General features: G+C 52.7%; 8 protein-coding genes and 1 non-coding gene across 9 annotated transcripts; 6 read left to right on the top strand and 3 right to left on the bottom strand.

Moving 5' to 3' along the window:
- Positions 1 to 3,168: 3,168 nt before the first annotated feature.
- LRP88_03334 (ras guanine nucleotide exchange factor domain-containing protein) lies at positions 3,169 to 6,754 on the top strand (the record flags this gene model as incomplete). Its single annotated transcript, XM_083239960.1, has 2 exons — positions 3,169 to 3,579; positions 3,659 to 6,754. 2 exons carry the CDS (start codon positions 3,169 to 3,171, stop codon positions 6,752 to 6,754), a joined length of 3,507 nt encoding a protein of 1,168 aa, XP_083105090.1.
- A 1,740-nt stretch (positions 6,755 to 8,494) lies between these two features.
- LRP88_03333 (major facilitator superfamily domain-containing protein) lies at positions 8,495 to 10,236 on the bottom strand (the record flags this gene model as incomplete). The annotated part of the gene is made up of 4 exons (XM_083239959.1): positions 8,495 to 8,748; positions 8,799 to 9,483; positions 9,537 to 10,039; positions 10,233 to 10,236. 4 exons carry the CDS (start codon positions 10,234 to 10,236, stop codon positions 8,495 to 8,497), a joined length of 1,446 nt encoding a protein of 481 aa, XP_083105089.1.
- A 3,666-nt stretch (positions 10,237 to 13,902) lies between these two features.
- Positions 13,903 to 14,660, top strand: LRP88_03332 (Fe-binding Fe/S cluster assembly protein ISA1; the record flags this gene model as incomplete). The annotated part of the gene is made up of 2 exons (XM_083239958.1): positions 13,903 to 14,572; positions 14,623 to 14,660. 2 exons carry the CDS (start codon positions 13,903 to 13,905, stop codon positions 14,658 to 14,660), a joined length of 708 nt encoding a protein of 235 aa, XP_083105088.1.
- Positions 14,661 to 15,651: 991 nt separating this feature from the next.
- Positions 15,652 to 15,744, bottom strand: LRP88_03331. Its single transcript has one exon. It is a non-coding gene; the product is annotated as a tRNA-Ser (tRNA).
- Positions 15,745 to 16,304: 560 nt separating this feature from the next.
- Positions 16,305 to 16,664, top strand: LRP88_03330 (methylated-DNA--protein-cysteine methyltransferase; the record flags this gene model as incomplete). Its single annotated transcript, XM_083239957.1, has 1 exon — positions 16,305 to 16,664. The coding sequence occupies one exon, from the start codon at positions 16,305 to 16,307 to the stop codon at positions 16,662 to 16,664; it is 360 nt and encodes a 119-aa protein (XP_083105087.1).
- Positions 16,665 to 17,823: 1,159 nt separating this feature from the next.
- Positions 17,824 to 19,447, top strand: LRP88_03329 (succinate--CoA ligase (GDP-forming) subunit beta; the record flags this gene model as incomplete). Its single annotated transcript, XM_083239956.1, has 4 exons — positions 17,824 to 17,877; positions 17,950 to 18,045; positions 18,204 to 19,353; positions 19,404 to 19,447. 4 exons carry the CDS (start codon positions 17,824 to 17,826, stop codon positions 19,445 to 19,447), a joined length of 1,344 nt encoding a protein of 447 aa, XP_083105086.1.
- A 2,803-nt stretch (positions 19,448 to 22,250) lies between these two features.
- On the top strand, positions 22,251 to 22,487 carry LRP88_03328 (uncharacterized protein; the record flags this gene model as incomplete). The annotated part of the gene is made up of 1 exon (XM_083239955.1): positions 22,251 to 22,487. One exon carries the CDS (start codon positions 22,251 to 22,253, stop codon positions 22,485 to 22,487), a length of 237 nt encoding a protein of 78 aa, XP_083105085.1.
- A 235-nt stretch (positions 22,488 to 22,722) lies between these two features.
- Positions 22,723 to 23,604, bottom strand: LRP88_03327 (ankyrin repeat-containing domain protein; the record flags this gene model as incomplete). The annotated part of the gene is made up of 1 exon (XM_083239954.1): positions 22,723 to 23,604. The coding sequence occupies one exon, from the start codon at positions 23,602 to 23,604 to the stop codon at positions 22,723 to 22,725; it is 882 nt and encodes a 293-aa protein (XP_083105084.1).
- Positions 23,605 to 24,636: 1,032 nt separating this feature from the next.
- LRP88_03326 (Fructosamine/Ketosamine-3-kinase) lies at positions 24,637 to 25,717 on the top strand (the record flags this gene model as incomplete). Its single annotated transcript, XM_083239953.1, has 3 exons — positions 24,637 to 24,826; positions 24,878 to 25,565; positions 25,618 to 25,717. The coding sequence occupies 3 exons, from the start codon at positions 24,637 to 24,639 to the stop codon at positions 25,715 to 25,717; spliced, it is 978 nt and encodes a 325-aa protein (XP_083105083.1).
- Positions 25,718 to 25,873: the final 156 nt, after the last annotated feature.

Below are 25,873 nucleotides of genomic sequence, written 5' to 3'. Positions count from 1 at the left end.
CTGCAGGCCAACTCAGGAACAAGCAAGCTAGAGCACGACTAGTGGAAGGGAGCAAGAGACAGGAGAACCAATACGAGGGAGTTGGTCGCACGACTCGATCTCTTTCCCAATGATTCTCTTTGGAACTTGCCCTGCTTACTGCGGCCTGCACATAGTATGGATTCTCAAGTGGAGGTGAACGAGTTTTACCCAAGCTACCCGGCACCAGAAGCGATCATCACCTCTTCAGGCTCGCTCGAGATATGGGTCTTGGGAGTTTCTGACGAAGACTGACGACATCAGGTATGGTCTGACGCCCAACGCTCGAGCTGCGCGTGGCAGATGGCAGATGGCGGCCATGGGCCCGGATAGTGGCCGATGAGTTCCTAGCCTAAAAATGGCCTTTTCAACCAAGCAAGTCTGGGGAGTAGTATCCCGTTCGCAGGCAACCTTGGGGGAAGCGCTGCAAGCTGCCGCGAGCGATGGTGGCATCCAATCCGAGAGTCCGTCACCCTAGGGCACGAGCTAGAGATATTCCCCATGATGAAGCTATCAACCACCCCGGCCGCTCCAGCTATCAGGTTGGCTGCCACGAGCTGATGAGAAAGCTGCCCAAATTTCCCGGGTCCATTAAAGCTCGTCCAGAGAGAAGCTCTGCGAGATGGACAGTAGAATGAAGCAGCCCAGAGACTGTCCACTAGGAAGACGTGCAAAGGCGGCAACCCAGCACATGTCCTGTGCAGGCTGGGTTACGACGACAAGAGAGAGCTCACGGGGTGGAACCAAACATCCCTGTGACGGATCCAATCGTCATTTGGTACGGGAGGTGCTGTGTGATCCAGCCCTTACACCACCGCACCTTTCTGCGAGCAGCTCTGCTTGTGGATTACTCTTTTTCTGGGCTGCATCTATCTACTGTGCGTGCATGATGATATGACGCCCTTGAGAGATGTACCGCGCAGCTATTCTCCCTAGGAGGTTGATGGTTTAGACACCAGCCTACACACAGACACACACCTGCGCTCGTCAATCCGTTCAACTGGAGCGCGGAAAGGGGTCCATCCACGCCTTGCTCTATCCTCGTCCTCTCTCAGGATCACATCTTGGCCTTGAGAGAGCCCTGGAAAGCTTCCCTTGGCCGCTTGCCGGGTCCCTGGGTCCTCGAAGCCCTTGTCCCCTGAACACTAGCAGCCCAGGGACAGGGGGCCCATGGAGGAGCTAGCTCCTTTCTAGCGGCTGCCCCTGGGGTCTCCACTGCTGGTCGGTTGGCCGTGCCCCCCACCGAGGACACACTCCCTCCCGTCTGGTGGGAGCTTGGGCATTTGCGGGCATCCAGCGCCACCCATCACCACCATCTTTTCTCTGCCTCGTTCTGCCATCCAGCATGGAGCCCCTGCAGCAGAGAGAACTCAAGGGGGCGTGGGGTTATCTTCCCGTCGACCTTGCCCTGGATGCAAACCCACTCTGACCCGTCCGTTACTCCTCCACCCCCTGGAACTTGGGACTCCCACTTGGGACATGCTGGCCCCCTGGGCACGGCGAGGGTCCCACACCCACTGACGAAAGGCGTGGGTGTGGCCACCAAGAGAAGAAGACACCCAGAAGAGCACCAGAGCCACTGGCAATCAAGACCACCAGAAGGGTACCGAGTAAGGTGATAACACCACCGCATTCCCCCAGACCCCGACGTTGCGTGTGGTATCTCTTTTTTCCCATCTCTTCCCCTCGACCTCGACTCGTCTCGTACAACTTCACTCACTCAGCTTCGACTTGTGTGTGCTTGGGCTTGGACATCTCCACTCAACTCAAATCTTTCGACACCATCCATTACTCTCGACTAATCCATCCATCCTCATCGACCTTCGCTTTATCGAGCTCTCATCGTCGCAGGCTGACCAACCTTTCGCTGTCTTGCTCACTCGGACCCCCCTGTCACCTAATTCGGTTCCTCTCATTCCATCAACTCTTGGTCACTTCGACAACCTCTTGAGTCACTCACTCAATCGACACAACAAGACGACGACATCGACGATTGCTTCTCTTTGAATTGGGAAACTTGGGTCTTTTCTTTTGCCATCAAAAAGGTAAGCGAACAGGCAAAGCAACTTGACAGTCTCAGTCAAGTCAATGCAACACATTGATTGCACTACACCGCATCATCCCATCTGTCCTCCCCCCACAACTACGCATGTACGCACGACCACTGGTAATGCACGAACACGGACGTTCAAGCATCCATCTGGCACCGGGACGCAAAGAAACGCATCATATATCGAAGACAGACGCACCACTCAGGCGAAACAAGACCGTGCTTTAGCTTTGAGTCCGTGGGTGAGCCGAGAGGCGCAATTGTCCAACACATCGACTTGTGGTCCAGGCTTTGCTTTTTGGAAAGAAGGAGAGGGGGAGACAGACAAGACAGACAAACAGACAGAGTTGGACCGTCTCCGCAGCCGAGTTCAGTCCGGTGCACACGACGTCTTTTTTGCAACGCCCCTCTAAAAACGTCTTTGCAACGCCTTGCGAACGCCGCCTGCAAGTCTTGCAGTGTCTTCTGCGCCCCCCCTGCGATTCTGGCATTCCTTGACAGCTACATACCCATTACCCCCTCCAGCCCACCCGACGCCTTCTCCCTTCATTCCAAATGCTTCCTGTAGTGTTTCCTGCAGAAACACAACAATCACAAATCCAACTCCCAGCTGACTGACTTTTTTCTCTTGTCTAGCCAACCAAACCGAGCCTCCTCCCTCGAGTTCGTTCCTGCCTCTTTCCGTGGTTCAATCCTTCCTCATCCACGGCCCAGTGTAAACCTCAGTACGACTTACACCACTACAACTACAACCACAAATCGATCACCCACATCCGACTCGGCCGGCTGCATCATCTCAATCTCAATTCTCTTGGATATCAAGGCACAGACGCGCGCTGCATCGACCAGGGAAGGAGATATAAGAATAGAAACGGACGGACCTTTGGTTCGGGTGGTTGCTCAAACCCACCGGCCGAAACGCTACCCGATGATCTAAACGACGCCTCCGATTGTCAGCGGCAATCGCAATGCTGAGCGACCAACCCATGCGAGCCAGTCTCCAGGTGGCTCCTCTAACCATCGCCAAGGCCCGAACCGATACGTCTGGAGATGCTTCATCGACTACGGACAACGACACGACTCTTTACTCACAATCCCAAATGACACCACCCGCTACTCCCAATGGCTCGCAGGAGGACCTCTCGCCCCAGTCACCTCAGTACACTCCTCCTCCCGTATTCCACAACTTCCTGCGAGCCTTCTATCCCTTCAACCCCAGCTATGCTATGTCCGACTCGAGCGTGACGTTACCGCTCAACGAGGGAGATGTCATCCTGGTGCACTCAATCCACACCAATGGATGGGCCGACGGCACACTGCTGGTCTCGGGCGCCCGCGGCTGGCTACCGACCAATTACTGCGAGGCCTATGAGCCCGAGGACATGTGCAACCTTCTCAAGGCCCTCTTGAACTTTTGGGATCTGCTTCGAAGCACCACTATCAATGATAGGGAGATGTTTGGCAACCAAGAGTTCATGAAGGGTATCATTGCTGGCGTCCGATTCTTATTGGTAAGTTACCCTGGCGCTTACATGGCGTCCCCAACCTCGTCCGCCACTCAATCACCTTGTACCTAACCGTCATGCACAGGAGCGCACCAATTGCCTGAACCGAGAATCGCCTTTTATCCAGAGGAGTGATCCTCTGCGAAAGTGCCGCAAGTCTCTTCTTTCCGAGCTATCATCGTTGGTCAAGACGGCCAAGCGGCTACAAGAGACACAGCGTCTTGAGACTGCCCCTGCCGAGGATGTCAACGATATTATCGACGAAATGATCCTCAAGGCCTTCAGAATCGTTACAAAGGGCGTCCGCTTTATGGATGTACTTGAAGAGGACCGGAGGGCGCGTGCTCCTTCGGCCGTCAGCATCATGGATACGGTGCTCGAAGAGTCGTACGTTCCTCCGACGCCGCCGGCCGACCAATCTACCTTCGACGATCAAAGCCATCGCGCCGTAAACGACACCGACTCCCAGGCCGCCACAAGTGTCGTAGCCTCTGAGTCGAGTGAGAGCACCCAGACGTCGGCCATCTTGAATAAGCGCCTCTCGTCTCTCTGCTCTCCCAATGGCCCGAGCTCTCACAGGTTGTCCCAGGGAAGCATGGCCCAAACTCACCGCCTGTCTGCCAGCATTTCGCACAGAGTTTCTTTTGCTGGACCATCATCGGTGTCCAGAGCCCATCATCTCGTCACTGAGCGCCTGAACCGGAGTCACGATACCTTCCTGTCACACCTCGGCTCTTTCATCGGCCGTCTCCATCTTCAATCTCAGTCCCGACCAGAACTCGCTTCAGCCATCCGTCAATCTGCACTCTCCGGTGGTGAGCTGCTGGCTGTTATCGACGGTGTCTATGATCACATCAACTCCAGCTCCGAGGCTCTCGCCCAAGCGCGTGCCACAATGTTTGAGCGAATTCAGGACCTCGTCTTCTCTGCCCGCGATACCCTGGTCAACGCTGCATCCGAAGAGGCTGATCTGATCATGCCGCACGACAATAGCATGCTTCTCGCTTCGGCCACCGGCTGCGTTAGAGCTGCAGGAGACTGCGTCGCCAAGGCGAAGGCTTCCATTGAGCGTATTGGCGATTTTGAGTTTGAGCTTGAGACGAGCAGCCTGGGCATTGACCTCAGCATTCTCGACATTGAGATTGAGACCGAGGAGCGCGCCAGGACCCCATCGGTCGCTGATCCCACTGAGACCGCCAGCGTGGCCGAGTCGAATCGTACTTCAGGCTCCTCTACTCCCGCACCTCGACGACTGACTGTGGTCGCGATTGACAAGCCGCTACCTGAAGTCCCTCAGGTTACGACTCCTACCGACGAGCAGACCGCCCACCCTTCACCCGCCGGTTCTCGACGTTCTTCAGTAAATGACGACCAGCTGTCCAGCATGGCCTCTTCCGTCTCCTCTCTCCGACCCTCGCTTCCTCCTCTTCCCAAGCTCTCCACCAGCTTGCTGCCCAGCGGTGAAGATTTTAGCCCTATCGACAACACCAGCCACGACAACGACTTGACCTCTCGCTTTGAGAGCATGGTCGCCTCTAGCGCTGGCAGCAGCGCCACATATCTGAGCCGAGACTCCGAGGTCAGCATCGTCTCGCAGTCCTCTACCCGAGCTACAACACCCGACCACACTCTGGCTCCCCGCAAGCAGCCTTCCATTTCTAACCTCAGCAATGCTGGAAGCTCTTCTCAGACCGAGGAGGTGGATGTTGAGTCAAGACTCATGGAGAAGACATTCGCTCACGAGCTCATGTTCAACAAGGAGGGCCAAGTTACTGGCGGCTCTCTTCCCGCTCTTGTTGAGCGCCTCACCACCCACGAGTCCACTCCCGACGCCATGTTTGTCTCTACTTTCTACCTCACCTTCCGACTTTTCTGCTCTCCGGTGCGACTGGCAGAAGCACTGATTGAGCGATTCGACTACGTCCACGACTCGCCGCATGTGGCTGGACCCGTTCGATTGAGAGTATACAATGCTTTCAAGGGCTGGCTCGAATCCCACTGGCGCGATGAGACTGACCGACAGGCTCTGGACCTGATCATTCCTTTTGCCGAGTTTAAGCTTGCTTCTGTTCTGCCTTCTGCCGGCCGACGCCTGCATGAGCTTGCGCAGCGGGTTTCAGGCGAGGGTTCGCTGGTGCCTCGGCTTGTCTCATCGATGGGCAAGACGAACACGTCAATTGGGCAATACGTGCCAGCCGAGACCCCCTTGCCTATCCCTGCCATTACCAAGGGCCAGCTCAACCTCCTCACTGCTTTCAAGATGGGCGTCGCTCAGCCCAGCATCCTCGACTTTGATCCTCTGGAGCTGGCACGTCAATTGACCATTAAGCAGATGACCATCTTCTGCTCCATTCTTCCCGAGGAGCTCCTTGCCTCTCAGTGGATGAAGAAGGGTGGCGTCGACGCCCCCAATGTCAAGGCCATGTCATCTCTGTCGACTGATCTCTCCAACCTTGTCGCCGAGACCATTCTCCAGCAGCAAGAGGTCAAGAAGCGCGCACAGGTCATCAAGCACTGGATTAAGATCGCACACCAGTGCCTTGAGCTTCACAACTATGATGGACTCATGGCCATCATCTGCATCTTGAACAGCAGCACCATCAGCCGTCTTCGAAAGACTTGGGACATCATCTCTACCAAGCGTAAGGAGATGCTTCGAAACCTCCAGGCCCTTGTTGAGCCCTCTCAGAACAACAAGGTCCTGCGAACTCGTCTCCACGACCACGTCCCCCCTTGCCTGCCATTCCTTGGCATGTACCTGACCGACTTGACATTTGTCGACATTGGCAACCCAGCCACCAAGCAGATGTCGATTGGCCACGAATCGGAGGAGGCTGGTGCTGGCGGTATTACCATTGTCAACTTTGACAAGCACGCCCGCACCGCTAAGATCATTGGAGAGCTTCAGCGATTCCAGATTCCCTACCGACTGACCGAGGTGCCAGACATGCAGGACTGGATCTCGTCTCAGATTAGCCAAGTCCGTGATACCGACGAGGGCAACGTGCAGGTCAGCTACTACCGCAAGAGTCTCCTGCTCGAGCCCCGCGAGACGGCCAACCGCCCTGCAGTCGAGTCCTCAGCCGCCTCCATCATCGGTGTCGGAGGCAGCCGTGCGGATCTCTTCGCCTGGATGTCTCGAGACCGAGGCGCCCAAACACCAACACCCGCTCAAGTATAAGTCAGAGCTCGCTTGATGCTTGCTAGCTCGACAACCTCGGCCCTAGATCGGGCTGACGCAACGATTTACCACCACCATTACCATACCACGCGCACATATTACTTCATCAGTAACTACATTCATCTTTGATACCCCCCATTTTTGTCCTGGACTTCATCAGCAGATGGGAAACATCGTCATGTCCTTAATGACCACTATATCCATCGGCACAACGGCGTTATTCACATTTGGGTCTGCAATTTTCTGTTTTTGCGGTTTTCATGTCGGTTCCCACGGGTGGAGCTCGACCAAGAATTACATACATTACGTGGCGCGAGCGCTCTACCCTCTGGGACATGAAGGGGATGAGGAGTCTAGAGAGGTTCATGTTTGGAATCACAGCATGTCACTGCGGCACCCTGCCTTGGCCATTCGTTGGGCTCTTTTTCAGGGTATGGACGCAGCCTCTCAGACTCGCTCTGCTTTGTTGTTCTGTTTCTTCTCTACATTCTGTATTTTCTCTTCTTCTCTCTGGGCGGAGACGGACCGGGCGTCGAAAACAAAAATCTTATGGCACGGGGCGTGCAACCAGGTTCCAGGAACGGCTACGACGACGACTAACTATTGTGGGATTCTTGCTTTTTCATCTGGTGGCTGTTTCTTTTCTTTCTCTTGGGTTTTGTCTGTAAACGACCGGAAAGGCAGGCTGTCTGGAACTGGAACTGTTGGCTGTGCTGCAGCAGCATGGCTGGGTTGTACGTGTGTGTATCTATTTCTCTTGTACGATGAAGACGGCGACCTTGGCCGTTTGCTTCTGCTCCTGGGACGGAGTGGGATAAAAAGAGGATGGGAATAACAGAAAGATCAAAAGGAAAGGTTCCGCATAGGAACGAGCTGAAAGAATAAAACGAAGAAATAGGATTCATTGTCCTCAATACTTGTTCCGTTCCCTTAGCTTTGTGATGTATTGTGATGCCAACTTGGAAAAATGAATTCCTTACCTCATAGTATGTCTTGGTCTCCTCCCCTAACCCCCTTGATCAAGGGAGTAGACGTTTGGCATGCCGATGTACGTAGCTCTTTGACGTTTCCTTGAATACTAGTTAAGGGATTAACTACACCATCCTCGCCAGACCTGAAGTCTAATGCAGCATTATCATCGTCAACAAGCTAGGTCAACAGTGTAATCAAACACATGGTGATCAGGATCTTTTCATATCAGAGCCATCATAGTAGCAGTCTGACGTGAGAGAGACGCTTCCACACAAGGACCACCACCCTCCCCCTCCGTCTGATATGGGTCGATACCATCATGAATGGCGAGACCAAGCTTATGGCCTGTGTGACCCTTTTATCGCTGGCTATATAAAGGAGAAGAAAGAAATGGTCAGCATGGCCAAAACTGAGCCATCCGTTGATTCCAAGTTGATGTGCTAACCTGCTTCTTATCCCTTGATCACTGATTGATAACTCAACTACAGACATGCTCATCATCTTTGACCCTTTGGATCAACAAGAATGAGTATACGGCAGATAAACTTTGTGATATTTTGCCTCCTTTAGAAATTCATACATCTTCATTAATTACAGACAGCTCCATGCTACATCATTCCCTTGCTTAAATCTAAGCTCCCGAAGGTATCATCCATTTCATCCCATCCCATTCCATACCAATCGCCTCGACGCACATGGACGCCAGATCGTTAAAATTAGGTTTGCATTAAATGCACCGCTTATATATGCCCAGGATTTGCATTCTTTTTAAGACTCGGGGTCAACAACCTTCTTATCCGTAGGGCCGGCAATGACATCCTCAATCGTCTCGTCGCTGAACTTGAGATCCTCCTCGATGGAGACACTGTCCTGGATGCGCATGAAGATGACGGGGGCGGCGATGAGGAGGGAGGCAGCGAGGCAGCCCCAGGTGGCACCGAAGATTGTGTCGAAGGGCTTTTTGATGCCGTCAAGACGCCAGAAGATGGCGGCACCAGCAGACTGGATGCCCTTGTAGAAGCCTGAAATATTTGTCAATAATCTGTTCTAACTCGTGAAAACGAATACATACCAGCAAAGTTGGCAGTCTTGCGGCCAGAGTTGGAGAGGGCGCCCATGTACCAGTAGATGCAAGTTTGCCAGGCGGCATCAAAGAAGCCATAGAAGAAGTAGAGGAACATGGGACCAAGGAAGAGCTTGTTGCCATCCTCCCAGTCGATCTTCTGGTCCTCATTCTTGGGGTCCATGGCAATCTCACGGGGTGTCTGGTCCTTCTGCCAGGCGTAACCACCGCCCCAGATGGCAAATGTCAGGACAAAGAGCATGATCAGAGAGATCTTGGCACGGAGGCTGCGGCGGATGCTGGCAATGTCAAGGCCGTAGCCGACAATGAGAGCACCAATGATCTGGGCGAGCCAGTAGAGCAGGTTGTTGAGGGCGCGAGTTCGGGTGTTGAAGTGGGCGAGGTTCATGTCGACGTTCTGGTACGTGTAGAAGATGTTGGACGAGAAGAACATGGGGAAGAGGAGCACAACCCAGGGGGCGTCGTACAGAGTCTCCCACAGACCCTTGATCTCGGTGCTCCACGAGGGGTTCTTCATGACAATGACCTTGGTGTTGTCATCTCGGACGACCTTGTCGGCGTCGCAGATGAAGAGAGCCAGGACAGCACCGATGCACATCAGAACGATGAAGGCGGCATAAGTGCCATCAGTGACAGGGCCAGCCTTCTTGTTGATGTTTTGAGCCAATGGGATCTGAGATACCACGTTAGTAACCACCAACTCCGAGTGAATAGTCTGGAACTCACGAGCGAGCCAATAACAGCACCCATGTTGAAAATAACCCAAAACCAGGAAATGTAACGACCCTTGCTGTGCTCGGGAGGATACGACATCATGATGGCGCCTTGGGCGGTCCACAGCAGACCGGCGCAAACACCAAGCAGTGCACCAGCAAAGACAACGAAGCCCATGTTCTGGGTGTGAGTGAAGCACAGGAAGGATGCGGCATAGACGCAGTATCCCAGTCCTCCGATGGAGAGGGTCAGACGAAGACCCAGGCGGTTGGCAAAGGTGCCGGCAAAGAAGCCGACCACGGCGAAAGTGCTGTAGAGGGCCGTGTTGGCATGATCCTGGGCCTCGTTGGAAACCTGTCCGCCGCCGCCGAGACCAGTCAAGGCATTGAACATGCCAGGGCACAGGAAGCAGACGAGAGAAACCATCAAGAGCTGCACCTTTGGCGAGGCATACCAGAGCTCAGCGCGGCCTGCCTTGAAGCCCTTGTACATCCATCCTGCAGGGCGGAAGCCGTCTGTAGTTGTCGCGGGAGCATTGTCGCTGCCGTCTGCTGCTGAGTGGGTTACATCGCCCTTTTCGTTGGTGGCCATGATGAAGGTGAAGATCGATGGCGTCGATAGTGTGGATTAGTTTAGTGTAAAGGGTCAGGGCCCTACGTCAAGCTCAGAGACGAAATCTCTAAAGCTGGGGAACAAATGATGAAGAACTCAAGGGTGATTGAGTATCGAGTGTAACCTGATAGTCAAGAGTGTCAGTGAATACCGGATTGTCGCGTCCCTGGGTCGAATTAAAGTAGTCGGGGAGAAGGGGCCATCAAGTAGTCTCTGGCTGTGGAGAGACAAGGGCACGAGGCGACCTGCGAGACCAAAAATAACCCCTGTCACAAGGTGCCGTCGAGTCGCACAGGGACTGCCAGGGGTCAAGGCCCGATGGCAGGTAACAGTGGACTGTCTCCCCAGCTATCGGAGCAGTGTGAGGTGAGGTGGATAAGGTGGTACTGGAGCAGGGCGGAGTGGTGCGGCTTTCTCGACGGGGATATGCCCATCGCAGAGTGGCGCACCACTTGCTACCATAGACGGACGGGGACGGGAGCGACGCAAACAGAGGCACTTACAAGAGACACACGCTACGTGACAGCGCGGGGGAAGTCGACGATGCCTGGAGTGTGGAGGTGGAGGGTTGGTGGGTATCTGGAGATGATGATTTCGATGTCGGTTGCAGACGCGATGATCAAAGAGCCAAGCTGTGAAGAGCAGGTGTTTTTGCTCTTGCTCGCGAACCAACAATTGTGATTGCTCGTCGGGTGTTTTTTATTTGTTGCTTGCGAATGCTGCGTTACGTCGTACCGTTTCTTTCTCGATCAAAGGCACTGTTTGTCCCCAGAGGTGAAATCTCTAACTGAGACAACGATGCAAAACTTGGTTGCTGTGGCACGAGCGCAGCCTAGATTTTTGTGAAGTGAAGCAAAGATGGAATCAGGAATGCAGTAGGCGACCCGTAGATTCGAGGTCTAGATGCTGAGCTGAGAAGCGCGAAGGAAGGGGAATCTCATCGCGTGCATACGCGAAATCGACAGAGGCTGGCACTGACAATGGGCAGTGTAAGCCACTGTCAGCGACACCGTCAGCTTCTGCAAATAAACTCGAGGCGCTGTCAAAGCAAAAGCACCACCATCAACAAGCTTTACTGGTTCGCCCCCCCTAATGGAAATGTCCGTACGGTAGAGAACCCTTGCTGGCAATCAGCAAATTCAGCTCCGGCAGGATCGTGGCCAGGCCCAAGCTCACAAATCCTCCCGAGCTTCATCAAAGCCTCCATTTGTCGATACGGCCGGTACATGGGGGTACTGTCTTGACCGGCCGTTGAAACAGCCCGTTCGATGGAGTATATGCCCTAGGATTGGGCCGTTGGTCAATCTCACCCTCATTCGATTCCTTTTACAATGCGGGCATCACGTTGCGCCTTTCTTTTTCTCACTCTGAATCATCTCAACCGCCACGAAGCATGTTCTAGACAAACACTCTTTCATGATGCCTCGTCTTGACGAAAGTTGCATCTTTCACGATACCTTCTCAATGACTCGATGCTGGATGCTATGTTTAGCTTCAAGATTGGCCTGGACCAAAGCTTGCATCTGCACTCTCAGAAATCAGTCAGTGACAGTTGCCGCCAGAAACCCCAGATCGATAAGGGCGGCCCACCTCCAGAGGGGAAAGGGCCGAATGCCTGGCCTCGTGATTGGGCACCCCCAGAGCCAGCAACGGCCTCACTGAAAGGAAGCACCGCCCAACCAACGAGGCAAACCTGTAAAATGTCTTGCCTTCTCGTGACCAAGATAACCCGATTCTAATCCTTAATACTTTCCATTATCTATCTGAGTTGTCCTTTTTTCTCAATACGAAGGCAACTTGACCATTACGAGGTCGTGGCTGTCATCATCATTCCCAAGTGCTGACTCCTGATCAACTCCGTGGCCGGGCTCCATAATTCGCCGCCTTGCTCTCTTTCGTATCAAAGCCCGACATTATCACGAATGAATGACATTTCCAATCGACATCAACCATGGCAGACAATTTAGCTTAGCCCCCGTGAGCCGCGGCTGTAAAGGCCCCTGCGCTCGCTAGTAGCCGCCCCTACAACTTCGGTTCCTGGCGCGCTGGGCCTTTATCCGCATGTAACGTTTCCTTGTGCGCTCCATCGAAAGGTTCAGCTATCGCCCGTTGCCGAACGTTGGTTCCAGCGGCCTGGCAGCGCTCCTCAACGGGCAGCCCACACTGTTCGGATGGTCCTGTGACGGGTTATCCCCCGGGGTTGCATCAAGCCAGATACCGTTGCCAATTGATTTGAGGTTACACTGACCCGGCCATCTCCCAACTCCTGATATCGAATGTCGTACCGTTGAGCGGTCAACTGCCACTGGCCCCAGATTGATCTTCCTCTTGGCTCAAATGGTCACTTCACTTCTCCTGGACAAGTTGCATTCGGTAACCATCGGTTCCATCCAGCGAAACGCAGCAAGGGTAGTTATTGGGAAACGGCATGGGGAACCATGTCAGGATTACCATAGACTCGTGACCGAAAAGTTGAAGTATCTGGTCCATTACCGAGGTTTAGTTTCTGGCGATTCTTATCTTTGGCGTTGTTACTTGCCTCTTCTTTCAATGATAGCTATTTGCAACGTCAGAGGAACAATCAGTGTGGTCTGGCAGTTCTCCATGTTACACTCTGTGCACGTGATGAGACAAGACCATGTGGCAAGGTTGCGTTCATGATGGTTGTGGGTATAACAGATTCAGAGAACCATTATGGAAACCGAAGTGTTGGGACAAGGAGACTCGACCAACAGCACAGAAGAGCCTGTGGTGGTCATAAGAAGCCCTCGATGACTGAGAGGCTACCATCACGAGATCTAACCTAACGTGTAATTGACGCTGAGACTTCTCGGCAGTGTTATCCAAAACTTATGAAATGTCTAATGCTAGCCAAGGTGGATTGGTGATCAAAGCTGTTGGTATCATGCCGAGTACTTGGAATCTGGTACTTCGTCCCCATCGGCGAATAGATCCCTCGGCTTCTTCAAGCCATCACATTGGCTGCGAACCTCGCTAGGACAAGGTTAGAGGGTGCGGTGCCTGCGCCGAATCAGTGGCTGAGAACCAAGATTACATCTTTCCCCGGATTTTACTCGGCGAATTCTATGCAACCGGCAACTGGGCATTGGTTAATCATCCGCTTGTCTTCTTCTGTGTACATGTCTGACGGTTTTGTATATCATGTATCATCCTGACGGGATTGGCCTGCTCGATTCTATCAAGGTGTTTCAACTTGTGTGAACAAACATTGGTAGCTTTCCTGGTGCCATCAAGGTTCGGCAACAACTCACGATATTTGTCAGTCATTGCCGAGAAATGCTTCCGCGGAGTCATCGCCGACTGAGGATGACCAAGCCAATTCACGTGTAGATCAGAGCTCTTGTCAAGCCAATACCAACATCGCAATTGGTCAATTGGGCATGCCGGAGAAGCTCAAACTCGATGAATCAACCACAGTGGCAATATTGCAATGCCATTCTTTGTCATGCCTTGGATAATAATACCAATACCAATACCAATTCCCCATGGGCGCGGAGAAATTCTCGCCTCGCCCAGGTCACGCCACAGTGCGCAGAAGACTGAGTAATTCTCGACCTCTGATTGGCTCGGGCCACATCGGGCGTGGCTCCCTGACGTACAAGCCTTGCCCTTCGGCTCTCCGGCTGCAAACGCCTTTTAGCACCGAGCAGCCGGCTTTGAAATCCACCTTCGACCCTCCAATTCCCAACATTCATCTACAGTCAACACCAACCTGAGACGAACAACCCATCTCCATGCCCCGACAATGTTCGCTACTCGATCGGTAGCCAGAGTCGCACTGCGACGCGCTCCCAATGCCGTGAGGTATTTCTCCTCGTCCCGGCCCGTCGCCGTCGCCTACCATTCCTACACACTCCCCTCCCACAACGCTCCGCCTCCGAGAGGCGATGACGTCCCCGAGACCTCGATAGCTCAACCCGATCCTCTTCCTAAAGTCCACGAGACACGCCCTCCTCCTCAACAGCCTCAACGGCCCCAGCCGCCTCAGCAACCTCAGCCGCAGCACGAGGCACCCTCACAAAATGCTGCCCCCGCCACACAGAAGACTTCGGCACCAGCTCCGAAGCTCAACGAGAAGGAGGCTCAGAAGCCCAAGGCTGCCCGGCCACGGCCAAAGCTACGAGCCCGTAAGGCGGCCATGAAGCTGACACCCGCCGCCGTGGAGCAATTGAGGGAGCTCCTCGACCAGCCCGACCCCAAGTTGATCAAGGTCGGCGTTCGGAACCGAGGTTGCAGCGGTCTGGCTTACCACCTTGAATACGTGGACAAGCCCGGTACTTTTGACGAGACGGTGGAACAGGACGGCGTCAAGGTTTTGATCGACAGCAAGGCGCTGTTTAGCATCATTGGAAGTGAAATGGACTGGGCCGAGGACAAGCTTAACCAGCGATTTGTGTTCCGGAATCCCAACATCAGTAAGTTTTTCTCAATCGGCACTTGAGCATGGGGTTAACAATCGCCACAGAGGAGCAGTGCGGCTGTGGAGAGTCTTTCATGGTTTGAAACATGGCCGGCGTTTGGTCTGGACAGAATAGCAACTGAGGACGACTTTTCCTCATACGAGACGACGTCAACCTATAGACACGAGTCAGCATCCAAGAGAAGCGTGTCCAGGTATATTTGGAAACCACATCAAAGTACAGGCCACCCTACGACGGGTAGGATTTTGCAACACTTGGGCCAACAAACAGCACGCGGAGCGGCATTTATGAGTTGTGCCTTGTAACATGAAAATGGGAGCCGGCGGGGATAGGCATGGGAGCTGAGGGCCTCGAACCGGCATAATCAATGGCGTTGGGTTAGATTGGAGAGACTACCTGCCTCTTGAAGAGCATTTATACCAGCGTACCTTGTGTACGGAATAGAAAGTGGCGATACCATCACAACAATATGGTCTCGAGTGGAATGAGTGAACGAATTGTGTTTGTTCCATCATGCTGATCTGGACCATCTGAGGCTGCTTGGAGTGTTGAATATTGAAGGAGCACCAGCGAGGATGGTCGAGACTGTATCGAACAGCAAGTAGGGAATAGGTTGAAGACCATGGTTCATGGACATATGGAGAAGACCCGAAAAGACGAGACGGCGACAACGATGTAGCAAACAGCGGGGAGAGCAATCTTGAAGGGAGACGACACCCGTTTAGTCGTTAGAGAGTTGAGACATCTATCTACTATTGAAGCGATACTGTGACACCTTTCATGCCCCCTTCTATTCACACGCTTGCTTATGGATTCACCTGGACAGTGTCTCTTCAGTTAACATGGACCAGCCCATATACAGAAGTGAAGAGTCGCTCGCTCCTCATGGTCTAAGGTTGAGGCAAGCAAGTGGAAGGCGGCACGATGCCGGCCCCACACGGGCCGAAACCGATCGAGATCTATCAAAAAGGGAAATCCACAAAAGAAAACATCAAAACATATGCATCGTGTGTGAAAACACATTCCAGGGCCAAAAGAATCGTTCGAAAAGGCAAAAAAAAAAAAAGCAAGGTCGACAACGGCAGGATTCGAACCTACGCGTGCGAACACAATGCCTAGATATGCAAGATAGCAGGGCATCGCCTTAACCACTCGGCCACGTTGTCTTGTTGTTGGAAGGGAGCGACCTCTTTCGTATTATGACCTCGAGCAGCGTGACCTCTAAGCATTCAACAGCCGAGTCAAACATGATTCCAAAGACAGAAATAGTGCCTCGTTTTACATGCTGTCGAGTTAGAGTGGTGGCAAACGATGAGAAACTCAAAGCAACAAGGGTCGGGATGCGATGACAAATCTTTGAGATCACATGACTTCGCGATGTGTGTTGCTTTAGATGTTGGCGGCGTTCACGCCCTTTCGCGTGACGCATTATTTCTCGTCGCTGTTTATTTAAACCTGAGCATTGCGCGTCAAGAACGAAATCTTGAGACAACGATAATATTTTCTAATAATCAAGATTCGTATTCTGCTCTGACAACTTGCGAAGCTCACTCAACATCTCAAACTCACCTACAACACGCCTGTGATATACCGCCAAGCCATGGCAGCCAATGCCAAACGACCTCTCGAAGAACCCCTCGAGGAACGCAAGACCAAAACTACAAAGGTCAAAAAGACATCATCACCTACACCAGCGTCCAAAAACCCCTCCCCCGTCCCAGACTCCATGCGCCCTCAACTCGCCCTCATCACCTCCTCCGACCGCACAGCCTTTGAGAAGCAAGTATGGACACTCCTCTGCCAGATCCCCAAAGGATCCTTTTCAACCTACGGCCTCATGGCCGCGCACATGGGGTCTTCACCGCGGGCTGTGGGCAACGCGCTGAGGCGCAACCCGTTCGCGCCGGGGGTGCCGTGTCACCGGGTCGTGGCGACGGGGGGAGCACTAGGAGGATTCAAGGGGAAGTGGCCGAAGGATGGAGAGGGGATCACTATTGATGAGAAGAAGAAGTTGTTGAGAAGTGAAGGCGTGAGGTTTGACGGGAAGGGGAAGGTTATTGGTACGCCGTTTCAAGGCTTTGTCTGATGCTTGTTATTGGAGTTTGGTATTGTCTACGGAGTATCTGGCATGATACGACGAGTTCTGCAGGGTTACCAGGGATTCTGAATGGACATGGCAAGGTTCTTGATATGAATGGGATGGTTGATGTTGCATCTTCGAATGATACACAGCAGTACTCAGGAAATAGTCGGTAATAAGAATAATTGTTTCGAAAAAGCACAACCCTCGATTATCCGTCATACGAGAGATTCAAAAAAACACTCTCGGTCTCTTGAAGCCAGCTCCCGTGGGCGCTAAACACGAACTGGTCCCCTGGACGTCTTCGTCCATGTGGGCCAGGGCTCGGTCAACCACGCACCGAGAGAAGCCCTGGTGTAGCCGAATCCCGGAGGTGCTTCACGCAAACTATTCGCTCGTTCACCTTGAATGTTTCAATTTACGTTGTCCAGCGGACTTGTATGACCGACTTCAAGTGCCGCATGTGTGTCACGTCAGTCAATTTTGGCCTCGGTGGTCTTGTGCCGAGGAGAGCGAAAGGTGCAAGTTAGCGCTGCCGGTTACTAAAAGTGGAGTTGTGCGTCCAATCTGTGAGAGGTCCTGTGAGATATCAAGATCCTGGAGGGTCCCACGCGCACGGCAACTGGATCATGGTCACCGAGGATGACGAGGTCTTGGGAACGGCTGTTTGGGTGTGATGTGAGCCGAGGCGATAGACGAGGGTGGCAGATGAGATTGTTACAAGTCACAACTAGAAGATGGTATCGTAGAAAACAGCCAGAGACGTCAAAGAAACGGTCCAAAACACCAGTTTACAATCAAAATCATCACCTCATCTTCTCACGGCTACCACAGGCTTTATCAGGACACTTTTCTGGGCTCTGCACACTGTCGTCACAGGGAAGTCGATTCCCCGGTTAGTGGGCTGGGTACCTCGGTCAATATCTTTTCCGGGTCCCTAGCCCGACAAATCCCGTGCCAGAAAAGGTGGGGCGCACCAAGGGCCTTTCGCCAGCGTTTTTGGGCGGGTGGTCCGTTGGGGGCTTCCAGTTGGCTCCTGACTTGATCAAGCAGGCTTTTGACTTGACAGCTTGGTCCTCATCATCCGAAAAACCTCTTTTTTTCTCTCACGATCTCCCCTTTCTCTCACATCTCTCCTCGCCAATCTCCCCTCCCCTCAGTCACAATGTTCAAGCTCGGCCGTAGTCGCGCTGTGGCTTCGGCCCTCAACGCCTCCAAGGTACGTCTCGATCTCGCATGAGTACTGCCAGACAAGCATGTGGTGTGGTTGCTGACGTCGAATCTACGATAGCTCCAATTTGCTGCTCCCGCCGCTCGATTCCCCGGCGTTCAACAAAGGAGAGCTCTGAGCATTCACGAGTACCTCTCTGCCGACCTCCTGCGACAGGTAAGAGCTCCTTCGTCCTGTCCTATCCCCCTTTTGCGACCGTCTTCGTTATCGCGAGCCAAACAATGGGGCCACTTCTGGTCGTCCCGCTCATCATCTGCTCTGATCTCACATGCATGCACCAACGAACTGCGGCTAACCACCTATGATGTCAACAGTATGGCGTCGGCGTCCCCAAGGGAGCTGTCGCAAAGACGGCCAAGGAGGCCAAGCAGGTCGCTGAGCAGATTGGCACCGAGGACATGGTCATCAAGGCCCAGGTCCTTGCCGGCGGTCGAGGAAAGGGTACTTTCGACAATGGCCTCAAGGGCGGTGTCCGTGTCATCTACTCTCCCCACGAGGCCGAGATGTTTGCCCAGCAGATGATCGGCTACAACCTCATCACCAAGCAGACGGGTGCTGGCGGCCGTCTCTGCAACTCTGTCTACATCTGCGAGCGCAAGTTTGCTCGTCGCGAGTTCTACCTGGCCATCCTCATGGATCGTCAAAACCAGTGCCCCGTCATCGTGTCTTCTTCCCAGGGTGGAATGGATATTGAGACCGTTGCCAAGGAGAACCCCAGTGCCATCAACACCAACTACATCGATATCAACGTTGGTGTGACTGACGAGATTGCCCGCGGCATCGCCACCAAGCTCGGCTTCAGCGAGCAGTGCATCGAGGAGGCCAAGGACACCATCCAGAAGCTCTACCAGATCTTCAAGGAGAAGGACTCGACCCAGATTGAGATCAACCCTCTGTCCGAGACTTCCGACCACCAGGTTCTCTGCATGGACGCCAAGTTCGGTTTCGACGACAATGCCGATTTCCGACAGAAGGAGGTGTTTGAGTGGCGCGATACCAGCCAGGAGGACCCTGATGAGGTCCGCGCTGCCGAGTCCAACCTTAACTTCATCAAGCTCGATGGTGATATTGGCTGCCTTGTCAACGGTGCCGGTCTTGCCATGGCCACCATGGACATTATCAAGCTGAACGGTGGTCAGCCTGCCAACTTCCTCGACGTTGGTGGTGGTGCCACTCCCGCTGCCATTAAGGAGGCTTTCGAGCTCATCACCAGCGATGCCAAGGTCACCGCCATCTTTGTCAACATCTTTGGCGGTATCGTGCGATGCGATGCCATCGCCACTGGTCTGATCAAGACTGTCGAGAGCTTGAACCTCAAGATCCCCATCATTGCCCGTCTCCAGGGTACCAACGTCGATGCTGCCCACCAGCTCATCAACGACTCTGGTCTCAAGATCTTCTCCATCGATGACCTACAAAGCGCCGCCGAGAAGGCCGTGCAGCTGTCCAAGGTCGTCAAGCTCGGTAAGTTGCCTGTCCGGGATACATGTTTCCAAGTACTAACGAATTCGCAGCTCGCGATATCGATGTCGGCGTCGAGTTCACCCTGGGTATCTAAGCGACACAGTCGCAAACCAGATAAACGGGGCGAGGGTTGAATATGGTGTAATAACGATCTGTGAGGCTAGAGTCCCGAGTGCTGAATCTCCGCAAGACGGGGAGAACAGACTGGAGATTATACGGGAGGGTGTTTCTGTTTTTAATTAGCATGCATCGATCGATCCGCCTTGGAGGTCGCGGCTCGCAAGGCGTATGATTTTGATGCCTTTGAATGGGTCCAACGGTTCAATAGAAGGACGGATCAAAGGATACGGGCGAAGGCCTCGAATAAGATGATTCCGCGGTCGTTTCTTTATGTCCATGATGGTGTTGCATGTTTGTGTACTGTCCTGGTCGACACTTGCTGACCGTTGACCTGTCTTCATGATGCAGAAGTGATGATCAGATCATGCCGGATATAGAGTCTGATGGTGGAATAACGGATGTGCAAGCCATTCTTGGCCATGAAGTTGGGCCAGGGCTGATGAGCCTGTGCCTGGTGCCTGAGCGACAGGGGACGCTTCGGCGGGATGACGACGAAAAGGATGAGAAAAACTCTTAAAGACAAGCTTCTTTACGAGTATCCACCAGTCGTGTCTGAAAAAAGGTCTTAGAGGAGAAGATTCAGATAAGAGGCAGATTATGGCGTGTGTTTCCTCACTTGTCACACAAGATGTGAGATTTCGGGGTCGAGGGTGATATGAGTGTGACTGTTCGGTCCAGGCTCGGCTATCGACCGTCTCGGGTGGAAGGGGGATGGTGCCATGTACTTGTCTTTTTGAAAACGAGAGAGGCTCAGAGTGGAAACAGGTTTATCGGATTGTTCGCTTTGCTTCCGCGAGCAGGGACGAGCCTAGTTGTCATGGATAGCAAGGAGATGCCTGTAGAAAAAAAATCGTCTTTTTTTTCTTGTTGCTTGTTGAGAAAAAGAGGTCAAAGATCCTTGAAGGGAAGGGATACATGGATGAGGCGTTCACCAGCCACACACCACCACGTTATTGGGCTTGGTGATCTGCCACGCCATTTTCAGCCTCAAAAACTTGATCAACATCCTTACATGTCTTTGAAGCTCGAGATTTTAAAACTCTTTTTTTACAGAGTGAACTTGACGTAATTTACGACTGGAAGTTTCTCATGAGTCAGAGATAGGTAACAACTCGTAAAGAAAAGAATTTTTTCTTTATTCATCACTTTTCAGGCTTTTCTTATCCTCGGTTATTCCTCAGAACCAGGAGGGACGAGGCCCCACGGCGGCGGTCTTCCCGCGCGCGCCCGCGGGTCCCCTTGATTTTGTGTCCCTTCAAGGCAATCAATTGGATCGCACCCGAATCTCCTGACGTCTTTAATCTCTCTGCTTCCATATCTTCTCGGCCGGGCTGGCCCGTTTAACCAATGGCCGCGAGTCTTGTGGATGCCGTTCGTGTAATGGGATAGGACGGCCGGGAATTGCAGCAAGGACAGACATTTCCAGGTCCACTGTTTTTGCCATAAGCGACTGTGACGGAAGAGCCGCATGGGGGTGTATGTTTGCGAATACCGATCAAAGGCCGATGGATGGGCAAGGGGTGGTTTAATCTTAGATCCGGGTGGATGCAGGGACGGGAGAGATGTGTTGTTGAGCTGAGATGGTGAGAGTTGATGATATCACGATGTGAACGTCGAGATGAATCACTCAAGAACAAGTGTTGATGAATGAATGAAAGGTAAAATAAAACAAGACAATACATGAGTGTCATCATAGGTCAACGAGAAAGCACTGAAATTCCGTTCATTTGACACTCAAGTCCATCTAGTTGTCGAAATAGCTTCATCAACGATATACAACTCCAACACCACGTCTTGGCAAGTCAGCCTCTAACTTCTTAACAATACATATCAAACCAGCAAATCGTAATTGGCGGAAATGGCAGTTTACAACGGAAATAAGCCATTCATTCGCTGGCCTGGTCACTCGCATCTCTCTCCCCCGTGACTTAACCCAGCTCCTCATACAACATCTGATACTCCAATCACAAGACCAAAGCCACAAAACCCTCAACAACCTATAAGCTACTCTGTATAATTCTTCGCTTGCCGCGCCTACTGCCGTCGTCCCATTTCTCATTACTTTCCTCCAATCCTAACAAGTCTTGGCTCTTTTCTCCGGACACATGGTCTGGACCAAAACGCGGGGAAATGGAGATTTTTCCCTTGTGAGGGGAAAAAAAACGGACCATTCATGGTGCGCTGAGAGTCTTGGCTCTGGGGAAAAGGAAGCGGTCGGAGCTGCTCCTAAACAATTTGGGGTATCCTATGGATGACATATAAAACGTACTTGAAGACGCGGTAAAAACTGAGGGCATCGCCATGTCGAGAAGGACTCGCACGAAAAGAGTCCCACATTTGAGATCCGGCCGCCGGACGTGTCTCGGTGTTTGGGCTCCCCTTGACGAGTTTCGCCTCTCACCTCACACCCCTGCTCCACCCGGGATCACATCTCCACTGAGGAACACCCCTTCACCTGTGAGAGAGGGAAGAGATCAAAATGTGTTCTCGGCTTGTTCCCGGGTCCCACTGTTGCCGCAACGCACAGGCACCTTGCTGAGAAGGGGAGGGACGTGTTGGATGACCTCGGATGAAAGAGGAAGGGCATAAATACCCTGGGGAGTCCTCGAGTGTTAGAAGTCTCTCTGTTCTGAGCAGTTCAGTTTACATCAAGACATCTACACACATCTGTCTACACATCAAATCGAGTACACATTCACATCTCGACTACCAACATCACCAAGAACAATACCATCACTACCACTACCAACATCAACTCCACCACAAACACCTTCAACATGCCTTCTGCCGCACGAAACTGGTTCGCCCGCCACTGCGCTCCTCCTCCTCCCCTCACAAACACCCCCGTCTGCCCCTGCACCACCTGCTTCAACGGCGGCTCTCACACCAACAACTCGGCCTCCTTCTCCGTCACCACATCCACCGAGCGGAGACGTGCCGACTCGGAAACTTCCTCCATCTCAAGCGGCACCACAGTCACCACCGTGTCACATATCGAGACCACCAAGCAATAAACAACTACAACACAACATGGGGTTTATCGAGCTTGAGCAAGAGCTATCAGCGCAAAATACAGCACCGAGCGTGGCGTTTTTGAGGGAAAACAACAGCAAAGTTTATTGAGAGCGTCTTTTCTTTTTTGTGCTCTGGGGTTTTGGATACAATAATGACTCTCTGACTTGACGTGGTCCTGAGACCGAAGTCGGGGGGTATAATACACATACAATTATTCCACTTGTTCCATCTCTTCTATGCTTGTACTTGATTCCAACTTGTTAACAGTTCCTTGGCCGCTGACAGATCCGTCCCTGTCACCTCTTCTACCTGTTCCGCCTCTTCCAATGCCGTCTTACCATTAGAGCTCTTACAGTTTACGTCCACTCCGTGCTCGAGGAGTATCTTCATCACTCCAATGTATCCCCTCGAAGCCGCTTCATGAAGCGCTGGGGATTGTTTTCCTCGCAACTCGATGTGGTCTGCCGAATCCTTCTCATGGTCCGCTCCTCGTTCCAACAAACGCCGCACAACGTCCTCATGGTTCCCCCTCGCCGCCCACCGGAGCGCCCCCGAGTGCTCAGTCTCGGCTCCATAGTCGAGCAACATATCGATCACCTCTATTCCCGGATAACTCTTCTGATACCACCCAGCGGCCCATCCGAGAGGGGGAAGATAAGCGCAGTCGGGATCTTGATTAGGGTCGGCGCCAGCTTCGAGAAGGAACCTGATAAACTCGGGTCGCTGACGACTCCGACATGCGGCGATGAGCGCCGAACCCTGACGGTCGTACTGCATCAGCAAGATATCAGGGTCTACCCGGAGGAAGGCCGATACGAGCGGCATGGAGCCCGAATAGATGGCGGCCCGGATAGGTTCCTCGGCGAGTTTGCCGGGCGGATACTCGGCGAGCAGATACTCAACGACCGAGATCTCTTCGGCCCATGAGGCGGATGCTAATAAGTATTGGATGGTTTCTTCAGAAGGAGGGGATTCTTCCTCAGCGGCTAGGAAGCATCGGAGCCGTTTAACATCACCGGATGCAGCGACCGACGCCAGAGTCGCGGCGGCCGGCTCGACCTCAAGGGAGAGATAATGCCGATAAGGACCCTGGCGCATGCCCCGTGTCATGAACATGGTTTCTTGAAAAGCCCAGCCTTGAGCGTGTTGATCGAGAGAAGTTGGATGAATTGGTTTGCCTTGGGTGAGCCGAGGTCGCTCAAGTCGGAAAGGTGTAGATAGGTTCCGACCGATCCAGGTAGGCTGCTAAATTGTGGCCTGTTGTGTCACCAGCCTGATTTGACATTCGATAGGCTTCTAAATCGTTTCTACTCTTCGTGAGTGAGCGTTGGCAGGAACTGCTTTCATCACGACAGTGATTCGTGTTGGTGAGGCAGTGGTAGACCCCTCTTACTCTATTCGTACCCAAGAATCGATGGCGTGCTTTGACAGAGGGGCCGACAGCGCCGAGGGCTGAAGGTCTCACCATATTACATATTCCCTCCGATGGCCTTGTCTGGTCGAGATATTCCAGGTTTTGAAGAAAGTCTGGAAGTAAATCTTGGGCAGCCGTTTCTCTCGAGATCCTATTCGGATTTGGATTCTCATATTCTGTTCGAACAGGACATGGTTTCGAGAATGTCCAACGCCAGTGAGTTTCAACTCAGCCTCATAGGGCTACCCATCTTGGTCAACACGTTATAACTGTAACCCATAAGGACCCGAATACCCCAGAAACCTTGTTTCTCCAGAGTTGATCCTAACCTGAACGAATTCACTCACCGGCCGTAGAGCCGGGACACCTCCGGAAAAAGAGTGGAGCCCTCCCGGCGCCGAACAAGAGTCCGCTCCCAATCTAAGAAAGCAACGAATGGATAGAGTCTCTATCGTACGATAGAAGACATTTTAATTATCACGGGTTGTTCAAACTTGGACCCTTTTTGCATTGCATGACCCATCTACTCGTGCATAAAATAAGCCACTCTATCTGTCGCAGTTCCCTTTCGTCATTAAGTAATCCCCCGGCTTTTGACGTCACCTCATCCCACGTCCTTTTAGCCTACAATACAAACCTCTCTCGAGACATGGGCGTCATATCAGCGGCTTTACAACATTGATAGAATTCGCAAAAACAGGCTCTTTTACTGCATTGTCTTCGTCTCGTTCGCCATGCCGTATACCAAGGTTGACCCCGCCATTGTTGAGGCGCTCGGGCTGGACCCCGCCTGCTCGTCCATTGCTTCCCATGGCGGATCAGGCTTTGCGTCGACTTTCAAGATATCGGCCACAGTTGACGGGAAGCCAGTCAACTACTTTGTAAAGACTGGCCCTGGAAAAGAGGCTGAGATCATGTTTCGAGGTATATGTTCTATTTAACTACTCTCATAACCATAACCTCTAACACTCATAGGTGAACATGCCTCCCTTAATGCCATCGCAGATACAGTCCCCAACTTCTGCCCTCGTTCTCACGCCCACGGAGCCCTAGCCAACCGCGAGGGACACTTCTTCCTCGTGACCGACTTCCTGGACCTTGGATCTTCAGCCCCTGGTGGCACGGGTAGGACCCTCGCCGCAAAGCTCGCCCAGCTACACACGACACCCGCACCTATTCCAGAAGGCCACGATAAGCCCATGTTTGGCTTCCATGTCCCAACGTGCTGCGGATCTACAGAGCAGGACAATTCATGGAAGGAGTCGTGGGCTGACTTTTACGCCGAGAACCGTCTCAGACACATCAAGCGCGAGGCGGTTCGCAATCATGGCCCAGACCCAGAATTTGAAAGGCTCATTGAAAAGGTTGCCTCCAATGTTGTTCCGCGATTGATCGGAGACGACAAAGTCAAGAACATCAAGCCGGTCGTTATTCACGGTGACTTGTGGAGCGGCAACCATTCGAGAGGGCAGATTGCCGGCAAGGGTGGCTGCGAAGAGGTTGTATACGACCCTGCGGTTGTCTATGGCCACTCCGAGTATGAACTCGGCATTATGATAATGTTTGGAGGCTTCACCCCTCACTTTTGGCGTGAGTATCGGCGGCTTGTTCCCCCAGCTGAGCCTGCGGAGGAGTGGGAGGATCGTCTGAGGCTATATGAGCTGTAAGCAGCGCCCCTTTGACACCTGCATGTACAGGATACTGACATTCCCCAGATATCATCATCTCAACCACTATGCCATGTTTGGAGGTGGTTATCGATCAGGAGCCACGTCCATGATGAAGGGTCTAATCCACAGGTTCGGATCGGGATAGCAAAGCAGCAAGAAGGACTAATGAAGAATCATGTCGAATTTGATGAATTTAAATGCAAAATGCCTCTCAACGCCTCAACTTGATCGCTTGTATAGACCCATCTCTAAGTGTGTTAACCAAAAAAGAAACTCGCCAAAAATGCAACACTCGTCCAAG

Source organism: Fusarium phalaenopsidis, assembly GCF_050370095.1.
Source record: "Fusarium phalaenopsidis strain FUZ10S chromosome Unknown contig_32286, whole genome shotgun sequence".
In the NCBI taxonomy this organism is placed as follows: Eukaryota; Fungi; Ascomycota; class Sordariomycetes; order Hypocreales; family Nectriaceae; genus Fusarium; species Fusarium phalaenopsidis.
The sequence above is the reverse complement of the archived record's forward strand: the minus strand, read 5'-3'. Positions and strand labels throughout refer to the sequence as shown.